Below are 11,877 nucleotides of genomic sequence, written 5' to 3'. Positions count from 1 at the left end.
AGATAAGTAAGATACTTAGTGTATTTTGTGGAATTATCACAGTTCGTTGCCCTAGTAGCATGAAAGAATATTAACCCCTGGTTAGGGCTACGCAGAGGCCGATTGTAATAGTTCGCGAGGGTATTGAAGGGTAGAACAGAGAGCTAGAAACCTTCGCAAAGGTAGGTATAGTTGGAATAAACTGACATCACATCCATCTAAAGGGTGCAGAAACTTGGTTCCAGCATCCCCCCATACTGCTTCAGGTGAGACTTCAGTCCACGCTCTGCGGGCTGATGCCGAAGGGGCCAGTAGTGTAGAGATTTTTTTGGCTATCTAATGCTGAATCTGGGTTAGGCCCCCATAATCCAACACTAGCCAAGAATCTCTCTTCGTCCAGCTCTGTCAGTTGTGTGAGCCTTTCTTCTAAGGCTCCGTGGTTCACCATTCCTATGAACATCACTATCTATAGACTAGGCACAATGTACTCAATCGGCATCACAACTTTTACACCATAGACCAGTCGAAAAGGCATTTGTCCAGTTAGCTTCTTACAAGTAGTTCTATAAGCCAATAACATTGCTGGTATGCACAAGTCCCAATCATTCCTTTGCTCATTGCAAACCTTTGTCAGTGCATTCTCCAATATCTTATTAAACGTTTCTGCTAGCCCATTAGCCCGAGGGTGATATGGCATGCTCTTTTGATGATAAACTTGGAATTCTTCTATTAGTGTGCTGAGCGTTTCATTAAGGAACTGCATATCATGATCACTCATCAACACCTTCGGGCAATCGATCCCGGTTAGCACATATTCAAATAGGAACTTCGCTATTGTTGCCCTTGTACAATCCTTTACATTCTGCTCCTCCACCCATCTGGTCAAATACTCAATCGCAGTGAAGATATACCGCACACCCGTCTTCTTTCCTGGAGGTTGATTCAGTCCTACAAAATCAATTGCCCATTTTTCAAATGGCTACAATGACACTTGCAGATTCAGAGGCATCTCATCCCTCCTTGATGGCTTGCCCATCCTCTGATATGCATCACACGCCCTACAATATTCTTTCGAATCCTTATGCATAGTTGGCCACCACAACCCAGTGCGTAAAATCTTCTGTGTTGTTGCTTTTCTTGCATAATGGCCTCCCGTAGCCCCTCCATGAGCTTTGGCTAGGATGCTACTTCATTCAAACTCAGGCACATAACATCACAATATCTCATCTACGCCCATCTTATATAAGTGACCTGAAATAATAGAAAAATATGTTGCGCGCACCACCAATTCCTTCTTTTGTTGACTAGAGTACCCCTCTAGAGCCCTTCCCATAGTTAGGAAGTGGTGATATCTACAAAATGGTTGTCTGCTATGCGTACTGCAAAGAGCTATTCGTTAGGCAGTCCTTCCTCCAAATTAGTGGGCTCGTCACTTGTTTCAATGTGCGATAGATGATCTGGTCCTGCATTCAATCACCTTGGCTTCACAATGACTTCGAAATCATATTCTTGAAACAACATCGGCCATCTACATATTCCCCCCCCCCAACACATGCTTGTTGACCGGGTATTTTAATGTAGAATGTTTTGTACACATCTTAAAGTGTTCGCCTAGCAAGTAATGCCTGAACTTCTGGAGCACATACACCATAGCCAAACCTTTGTGCTCCATCATCGAATAGTTATTTTCAGCCTTCGACAGCTTCCTACTCACAAATGCTATCATGTGATCCAATTCCCCTTCACTGACCTGTGTTAGTACTGCTCACAACGTGATACACGATGCATCCACATGTACATGAAATTCCTTCTTACAATCTGGGAAGACTAAGATCACCGCGGTGACCATATTTTCTTTTAATACATCCAGGCTCCACTCACATTCTTCATTCAAATAGAATGTAGCATCCTTCTTCAATAGTTTTTCCATCGGCAAGGTAATATGAGCATAACTCTTGATAAAATTTCGATAATAACCAGTATGACCTAGTGTTGCGCGCAGTTGTTTAACACTTCTTGACGCCTCCAAATTAATTATAACCACGATCTTAGTTGGGTCCACCATTAATCCTTGTTTGCACACTAGATGAACCAACAAGATTCCAAAAGGGACGCAAAATAAGAACTTTTTCAAGTTTAGCATGATTTGGTACCTCTGGCACGTATCCAACATCAAGCGCAAACTAGCCACATGGCATTTGACCAATTCAAACACCATCCAATCATCAAAGTATACCTCCAGAAACTTGTGAATGAACTCTTTGAATGCTGCAATGACTACACGCAAAAAGATTGTTAGTGCATTCTTTAGTCCAAAAGGCATTATAGGATACTGAAAGCTTCTTGTCTACCAACATTTTCCAACACTTCATTGTTGAACAGAGTTGGAAAAGGATCATGCACACAAGGATCATTCAGTTTCCTAAGATCTATGCAGATCCTTATTTCATCCTTCTACTTCTTTTCCTAAATGACCATAGGACTTACCTAGTTGGACTCCTCTAGTGGTTCAATGATACCTGTTGCCAACATTTTGTCCAACTCTAAGAGGACCTTTTCCTTATACTTAGGATTAAGGCAATATGGCCGCTGCTTCACAAGCTTCGTGTCTAGTTTCAATGTTATATTCATTACTCCTAAATTTCCTATTATCCCTTTCAAGTCTGAATAATTTGTAGGGAACAAATCCTAGTACTCGCGGAGCAACTCAACAACCTTATCCACCATAGCATCATCCCAGTAGTCTCCTATCTTCGCAAACTTTGGCTTCGCCTCTGTCCTAATGTTCACTTTTCGAGTTTTTAGTGGCACGGTGATATCTGGATACTCTATCTATGACCCCTCAACTTCGCGGTGACCTTCTATCTCTAGGATATTAATGTTCCTTGGATCCTCCTCTTCTTCATCGGTAGTCACATTGTAGCACTCCAATGCATGGTACCGTTGGGTGGTCCAAACTGGTTGAATCAAATCCAAGGGATCCTGTGGGATTCTGAAGATTGCTTCTTTGACCTCTTGTAGTGCTTCATCAATGCACTCAAATCCATCTTCAAAGTGGAATGTCATCAAGAATCCCTATCTCAAAATATCCCATTCATCTTTGCCCTGGAAGAGCTCTGTTTCTGAGTAAAAATTCATTGGTATCACGTCTAAAGTGTGACAGAACAAATGCACCCACTTCAATTGTGGTTCTACTCCATAAGCATTAGTCCATTTTTCCAAGTGGTCACGTGGATCACTCCTTCCATCATATTTCTATGTCAATCACACCTTTTGCTGACCAAAATGCACTCTCGTCAGTCTTCTATAGTTGTGCCATCCATCAAAATTGTCTTTATGCGTACCCCACCATCTTGCAGGCATAGTGCGCAGCACCAAGTCCAAGGCTTGGAAGTGATGCTTCTTTGTCACTTCCCTTTCAAATGCATCCAAAAATTTATTGATGTCAGTTAAACCATCATAATAAGGCAAACTTCTTACCTCTGATGATACACAATGCAATGATTTGGTAATCATGTTACAGTGTAGTGTAGACACTTCGTGAAATCAATTATGCCAGTGTTCCAATTCCTCATCTAAATCTGATGTGTAGGAGCTTTCACGATCCCATGCTCTACATCCATCTACTGTTAGATTCACCCAATCTTGATCTCACACCATTATCTTATAAATCTAGTCCAAATCATCGTCACTTTAGTAATTGTGGACCGATTCACTATAGCGTGGTCCTTCTGCGGGTCCAAAGGTACTACTATGTGGAGTGATTTTATTTCAAATGACATCGTCCGCTTCTTCAAGTTGATAACCCCATTCATCTCGATAGTTCAGTCAATCCCAAGGAGTGCGGGGTAGGGATTGCTATCATCAACAATCTCTATTACTTTGAAATCTGTAAACGCACTCACGCCTTCAATATCGACTGTCACTCCCTGCAATCTTCCCGTGGGGATAATCTTTTGTTGATTTTCCATCCTCAATTGAATAGGAGACCACTGCAGCACATGTCTCCTGATTCTCTCCCATGTTTGTTTTGGAAAAACATTCACATCTGACACAAGATCTAGAATAACTTGGTCCATTTCATACTCTCCTATTTGCACGGTGAGCCTCATCTCACGCCATGTTCTTGCCTTATGCTTACCAATTTTCTTGACCATGCACGATCCTTCAGGATCATTACCAACACATTTATTGATCAGCTCTTGTAATCCCTTTACGGCCTTGCTATCATGTAGAAACTTCATACATGTCTCTAAAAAGGTAGTAAGCCTTGATGGGTCCATGTCTTCAAATTGCTTTTCATGACTTCGTGAGGTAGAAGCTTGAGCGAAGCTTTTCTTTGCTTCCATGAAGGTTTCCATCATGTGCTCCAAATCAAAGCCAACCTCCTTTTCTGGAGCTTTGCAGACCCATTCACCTTCTTCAGGTCGCTTTCCCTTATATTCACGAGTCGTCATTCCATTTCGCAACACAATATTCACATTGGGATCCTCTTCGTCGGGTTCATCCCTCATCATCTACAGGTTTTGTGTAGGCTTCTGAGGTTACGTCCCCTTTTTGCACATCTTAGATATTAATACAGGGAAGTCTTCTATCGTGTGGTCAAACTGGGTATAGTATCGGAATGACAGGTGTGTTGGGTTTGTTCATTCTCGCGGATAGTGTCCCTGGCCTCGTGTAGGTCCTCCTTTGCCTCCACCTCATCTGCGCACCTGATATCCTCCTCACGCTCCCCCAACACCTTGATCAGAGGCTAAGTTTATGTCTGCATTTGATACATGGGCATTATTTCCATCATTAACTCGTAACTATGACAATTGCACTCCTCGTGTCCTACTAATTTGCAGAAGTTGCAGAAGAGCCACTGTGGTGTCTGTACAAATTTCTACACCAAGTGGCAATTATTTGTCACATGTTTTCCAGCTACCTAACAGATAACAAACCACAGTGTGGGCCCTGTACTTGGCCCTGCTTGAGCTTCTGGTCTGAGAGGCATCGGTCCTCCTCCTGCAACATAATTCACGAAGACAGGGCAATGATCTTTATCACGCCCTTGACTCTTACATTTCAAACACCAAACTTCTTCGCGCACTTCTAGTTGAGTTGCCCTATCCTTCTTCAGACTCTGGAAAAGGTTCTACAACTTCGCGTGAATCTACTAAACTCCCAAAGAAGTGTCTTGAATTGGTGCCTTGTGAAGTCTCATCACAATTTCTGGGGCCTCCGCCTGGGTCCCAATCTTTTGTTGTGAAAAAGAAACCCTCAGATGAGGCAAGAGTGAAGCCACAAACCATTCACGGTGTTTTCCATCCATAAGATTCATGTTAGCTTCATGGATCTTGCACTTCAATCTCTGATCTAGCTCCCAGGGTTTCTCACTAGGCTTCATCATGATCTCCTTGAATCCAACAATCGATTGAACTTCCAACTTGGGCCTACTGAATTCCTTATTCAATGCAGTCTGAATGTATGCCAACGCAGTCGTCGGGTTATCAGTTTAGTACTTAACGTACCATGTTAGCGTGTATTCTTGCAAAGAATTAACCAATGTTGCTTTCTTCATCTGATCATCTGTAATGCCATGGGATTCCCACATAGCCCTCGCAACGAACCAAAACTAGTCTGGGTCCTCATTCCCCAAGCCCTTGAAAATGGGCAATTTTATTGAATTCGCCATATTGAATGGTGGTGGAGGTGGTGGTGGTGTGGGCAAAGTTGTATGTGGTGGAGGTGAGGATGGAGGTGGTGTCAATGGATGTGGTATTCGCAGGAACCCCTGCCTTATTAACTGGACAACGCTCTGCAGAGAAGCCTATGCTGCTTATTTGTTGTCTCTCAGAGGAGGCTCGATCAACGAGTTATATTCAGGTCCTATTCCCCTTATATCCCTGAATAACTTTATACTTCGTGTAGCTCCAAACATCAAGGTAATTGAATAACCCACTTTTCACACAAGAGCATTTTAATCTAAGTATTCAAAGATCTCAGATATTTACCTCGTGGTACCTTGAAGAAGCGTCACTCTACTTCGTTGTAGCTGACTGATGTATCGACCGCAAACTCTGTCATAAACCCTCTAAGGATACGATCAAGCCATTTATCAACAACACACATGATCTTATCTTCAGAGGCTTCCAATCTTCGCACTAGCTCCAAGGTCCACATTATTGTATCGTCAAGTCTCCACCTCCCCTGGTCATCTGTTAATTGTGGATTTCTATTTTCTTGCGTCGCGAATTCGTGGATCTTTCTATCCAACCAATCTTCAATTTCTTTCTTAGTTGGATTCCAGTGATGCGACATCACACATCTCTTTATGCAAATCCTAGTCCCAGAAACAGAACCATTTGTTAGCTTAGTGGGTCCTGACCCAGGTTCAGAGTTCAGTTTTCCAAACAAATCCCTACACTATTGGCCCTTTAGGCATTAGTCCATGGAGCGCAGGCTGAAGTCTCACTCGAAGCAGTATGGGGGGATGCTGTAACCAAGTTTCCGCACCTAGAGATGGTTATGATGTCATTTTATTCCCTAAACCTTCCTCTACGTAGATCGATAAGCCCTTGAGGGCTTATCGATATAACGCCCTCTTACCAGCCTCTAGGCCTTCGCGAAGCTCTATGACTGTCTTTCACGGACCCTAAACAAGTGAATCAACCACTTACGTGCCTCTATAATCACTCCTAAGTCTGTTATTACCCATATTAACTTAAGTGTCTGATATATTTAGCATGCATTAAGATATTCTTCGTGTAAACATATATTATTACTTGCGTTCATATAACAATGTAAAATAATTGCACATCAATACAATATTAAATCATAAACCCAATATTCATCATAACATAAACGCATTCATTCATAACAGAAGTAAATGGGAAAAACACAAATATTTCCAAAATACTCTCTTTATTGATGCTTCAGATTTGCCTACAAACTTAGACTACCCTACGCACCCAGCTGCAGGGGTCCGCGCACTCAACTATAGACTCTACTCTAGGCCTCTATTCAAACAGCTGCAGAGCCACTCTTCTACTCTAAGACTCCTCACTCTTCAACTCTAATGACCCATTACATTCGTCATCAACTATGAACTTCACTGCCTTAGTCTCTCTAAGACTCTCCTTTTTATACAATCCCATGCTCCGCGGACCATGGGTAGGTCTCTACAAGCCGACACAACTTACACAAAAGAAGGGAAAATCCCTTTATGACACTTACTTCTACGTGCTTCGTGGCCATAACTTAAGAAGAATTTACACTTTACATCACAAAAACTTAGGCTTTCTTCCCCAAAACTTGACCGCAGGGGACCCTGTCATTACAGACTGATTACTTCACTAAATGGGTGGAAGAAATTGCACTTAAGGTAGCCAATTTTGAAAACATCATCGAATTTATTGACCAATTTATTATTACCAAATTTGGTCTACCAACTTCCCTCATGTTTGACAATGCATCTTATTTCACAAGCAATGCTATGACAAAATTTGCTCTTAAAATAGGTTTCAAACTTAAATATTCTCCTAACTATTATCCTTAGGGAAATGGTTTGACCAAATTTGTTGGCTTATTTGGGCCTGACCTAGGTTCAGAAGCGATTTAGCCAAACAAATCCCAAAGCTACTGGCCCTTTTGGCAACACTTCGCGGTGCGCAGATTGAGGTCTCACTCGAGGTAGTATTGGAGGGTGTTGGAACCAGGTTTCCGCACCCTAGGGATGTCTTGATGAAGTCTAGGAAGTTCGCGGACTGAACCTGCATGCTTGAGCTACTCTGTGCAACTGTCTGTCCTTCACAACTTGTGCAATTTCTTCCATGCAGCTCTGTAAAGAGCGTGAAGAGGTGTTGTCTAGATCCTTTATCCTTATTGTGTTGTTAGTCCATATCTTAACTTAATTATGTGGGCCCAATATTCTCATTAATCATTGAACATTCATAACAAGTGCGCGCAACCATAAAACTGCAAAGAGATGCATAAATATAACAAAAGCATAGACACACAGATTTATGAACAGAAGCACAATATTCCAAATCAAACTTATCTTTTATTTATTCTCTTTCTAAGTACAATCCCAACTCTACCCTATGCACTTAGCTATAGGGGTCCACGCACACAGCTGCAAACTCTGTTAGCCCTCTGCACACAGAGCTGCAGAGCCTCTTCCTACTACTACAACCCAAGACTCAAACTTACAGACTCAGAGCTAATTCATCATCCAAAAGAACATGTTTTTTCTCCCCAAAACTAAGAATTCCTTTACACTTAGAGCATTTCTCTATTTATACAATCCCATGGTTCGTTGATCATGGGTAGGCCGACAAATTTTACTTTAAATTATATTATTTTAGGTTGGACAACCGTAGACTCTCGCACTCCACACCCGCATTTTGCGGGGTCTTTACAGTACATTGACCAAAACTTGGGCTTTAAGCCCCAAAAACGTGTTATGGGGGGATATGCTACCCAACAGGCCCCCAACACAATCATCAAGACCAATCCCAAGTCACTCGGCTGGTGTGGTGATCTTCGTGCGGAGTCCATCCAACAGCTTCTCTGCTTCGCCTAAGTCCGCAACAAATTCTTCCGTTGTCCGCTGTACCAGTGGTGTTCGTATCTTCGATGCATCGTTGTCAAACTCCTTGCCTTAACTCATATATGCCCTGCATCTGTGCCAACTTTCCCTCGATCTTGGTGGTGACTATGAATGCTTCCTTGAGCCAAGGCTGGATGCCGGCTTTAAGCATGGCTTCTTTCTGATGTGCGACATCCACCTGTTCCTTTAGAGCCTGGGCCTCCTTCATCTTGGCCAGTTGATGAGTAAGGGTGCTCATCTGTGTGGTCCCCCAGACATTACCATATGCCTACTGCACCTACTGTGCTTCTGTCTCTAGACGCTATATAGTTGGATCTTCCTACAGTGAGGTTAGCGTGAAGAGTGACTAATCCACCAAGCCCGTGCAATCCTGTATGACATGCTTTATTGCTTCCAACCCCAATTGAATTGCACAGTGGCACTGCTCTCTGACTTCCCGGGGTGTAGAGAGCTGCACCTTCAGCCGTAGCTTAGTGATCTGCAGGTTCAACTCCAACTGAACCTTCGCTGCCTCCTCCTGGGCCTTGCGGACTCCAGCCGCCAGTTGGTGAATCTTTTCTGCTATTGGGAGTACCGCGAACACTAACAACTTTGGTATGCTGCTACAGGCCTCCTCCATGGCTTGTTCCAATCCTTGGGTCTGTGCGACCAGGTCGTCATGCTGTAGGCTGAGATTTTCCATGTTTAGCTTTTTTTCGCTCAAGACTTCGAGGGTGGGGCCCTCCCTGGCGCGGAGCTCAGTAGTTACCCCATCCTGTAGTTGGTAGAGGGTTTCCATGGGAAGGGCAGCCAAATTCAATCCCCAGCCCTCGTCTACTACTGATATTGTGCCTTCAGGTAACACAAAATTGTTCATCGTGTGGGCGCGCAACATCTGCTTGGCTTCGGATGTACCTGCCACAACATATGGTGCTATCATTCCTGGGGGTCACACCTGTAATGCCTGCAACTGCGCTCTAAGTGCCCCCAACACAGTTGTCTGCTCTATCATTAATTCTTCAAAGGTATCCTTAGTGACATCGTGAACTACTTTTCCAATTTCAACAAGGTCTCCCTCAGAGAGCGGGATTGGGTCGACAGAGGTCTTTGTTTCCTTTTCCTTTTTTCGCGGGACTAACTTCCCATGGATGCATGGCCTCTTGATTTGAGTCAATTATGGTCCAGTGTCTCTGCATTCCTCTATATTCTCTTCCCCCTAGATGTCCTACTTCGTGGACATTTCTTGGCATTCTTCAGGCTCTGTGTTTGATGCAGTTGTGGTCTCTGCCTTCTGTGCTACCGCCGCTATCTCAGTCACCTTCTGCTGCGTGGCCGCTTCTTGTTCCTAGCGCTTCCTCTCAGCTAGCTGCGCGATGCGCAGCTTGGTGTCCTTATTTCATTGTTGTGCTGTGATTTTTTACATTTTTTCCAAGTCTGGGGTGTGCCACTTCGGAGGCCATGACTCCATTACTGCGAAGATCGCATCATCCGTGGTGATTTTTTTTTTCATGTAGAAAAAAGTCGTAATTTCCATTAGTCAATAGAAAGTTACATTTTGTAGATGTTATAACATATGCCAAGTGAGGCCATCTCCCTCTCTGTTCAGAATCATAGTTTATACATAGTGTAGCCACCATGTATATTCAGCCATGTATATTCTACACTAAAAGGAAAAACCAGAAAATATACTTGTCTTTTCCTCCACGCAGGGAGATCCAAGTTCTGAAAATACCAATTTTAGTTCCTGTCATTTACTGTTTATAACTCTGCGCATGAACAATAGAGCAACAATACCCAAAATGCTGTTAAAAGTTTCGGCCTGTGTCGACCATGAAGTATCCAAGTCTGTAAGTATGCCATATTTAAAATAAAAAAACCATGTTGCTGCAAAAATAACTATGGTGTTCATGAACACCGTATGAGAGAAAAAGCAAAACTGTAAATGTGGGATGGTGCCGATCTACTGTAGATTTTCTCCTTGTGCTCGTAGGTCTATAAAAGGCCTATGATAGTGGCGGTAGATGGTCCCATCCATTTCTTCCTCAACTAGCCATTCTTCCTCTTGCCTTTGCGCTGCTTGCTTGGATAGTTGGTCTGCCCTTGAGTTGCACTCCCTGTATATGTGTTTACAATCAAATTTTTCAAAAGCAGCTATTAGCCTGTGTGTTTCCTCCAGAAGGTGACTCAAAGAAAAAACATTGCAATTTGATTTTCTGTTGAGCCAATTACAGACTATTTGAGAATCTCCAAATAATTGTAATTTTGTGCATTGTTTTTCTAGTGCAAAATGTATCAGGTTCATGGCTGTGGAGAGCTCAGCGAAATTGTTTGTGCCTCTTCCCAAGAACATCTGTAGTTTGAAGCAATGGGCCTCCCGGAGGTAGAGAAGTGTGCCCCCTCCACAGCCTATGGCTTGGGCTGAGCCATCAAAATAGGCCCAGGGGTAGGATTTGTCAATGTGCTCTGGGGTGATGGTTCAGGGCGGGGCCGGGGGGGGTCGTCCGGGAGGAGTGCATAATAAGCCATGATGTGTGCTCTGATGGTAGGCCAGGATGGGGATTTTTGGTCGAATATGGAGCTATTTCTCGCCATCCAGATAGACCAGCACATAAGGAGAGGGATGTTTCTAGCCTTGCCCGAGTGGTGTTCTAACCAATGCATCCAGGCTTCCATGATGGTTTGCCCTTGCCATCTGTGGGGGGGGGGGGAGAATAGAGGCGATAAGGGACCATTGCTCCATCACCACAAGGCAATGTAAAAAAAGATGTTCTGTGTCTTCGTCGCTGTTCCTACATAAGTGGCACCAGAAGGGTCCGTGGAAAGACCTTTTCTTCAGATTACATCCAGTTGGAATTTTATTGAATAGGATGTCCCACATTAACATGCGAGTCCTGGGGGCTGCTTTGAGCTGCCAGATGGCCTTCCACCACTGCTGTGGATTTTCAGGCTGGTGATGATTCATAAGCTGCAGGTACCCTTCCTTCGGAGTGTATGAACCATTTTTTGCATGAGCCCATACCAACACATCATCCTCCTCTGTAATTCTGATGTGTGCTTGGTTTAGCGCATCAATGTAGTTCTCCCATTCTGTCCTCCACTGTACCGGGATGTGTAGGTCTAGAGCTGACTTCCAGGCTTGTTGGAATAGGCTGGAATTTTCATTATCAGCAATATGTGCAATATGAGTGATGCCCTGGCCCGTCAGATGTTCCCTTAACTGTTCTGTAAGCTGATGGGAATTGCCACATCCAATCCACGGGTCAATCCCTAAGCATACTGTATTCCCTTGTTGTATTCGCCAAGTTAGGCCTTCCCGAATGAGAGGG

The 11,877-nt window shown here is 43.5% G+C and overlaps 1 protein-coding gene across 1 annotated transcript; it reads right to left on the bottom strand.

Moving 5' to 3' along the window:
- Nucleotides 1–445: 445 nt before the first annotated feature.
- Nucleotides 446–8,780, bottom strand: LOC149199250 (uncharacterized). The gene is made up of 2 exons (XM_089400505.1): nt 8,623–8,780; nt 446–857 (listed from the first exon to the last, which is right to left on the bottom strand). Exons 1-2 carry the CDS (start codon nt 8,778–8,780, stop codon nt 446–448), a joined length of 570 nt encoding a protein of 189 aa, XP_089256631.1.
- Between the last annotated feature and the right edge of the window lie 3,097 nt (nt 8,781–11,877).

Source organism: Pinus tabuliformis, chromosome 2_1 (genome assembly GCF_031772625.1).
Source record: "Pinus tabuliformis cultivar Carrire ecotype Pingquan chromosome 2_1, CPIR1, whole genome shotgun sequence".
Lineage (NCBI taxonomy): Eukaryota > Viridiplantae > Streptophyta > Pinopsida > Pinales > Pinaceae > Pinus > Pinus tabuliformis.
Note: the sequence above shows the minus strand (reverse complement) of the source record. Positions and strands in the feature narration are given on the sequence as shown.

Excerpts from the sequence above, each read along its gene's own strand:
- LOC149199250 (XM_089400505.1), bottom strand. The coding sequence starts at position 8,780 with ATGAAGGAGGCCCAGGCTCTAAAGGAACAGGTGGATGTCGCACATCAG. Across the intron at positions 858-8,622 it reads CAGGGCATATATGAGTTAAG|ATGGGTGGAGGAGCAGAATG; the intron begins GCAAGGAGTTTG and ends GTATTTGACCAG.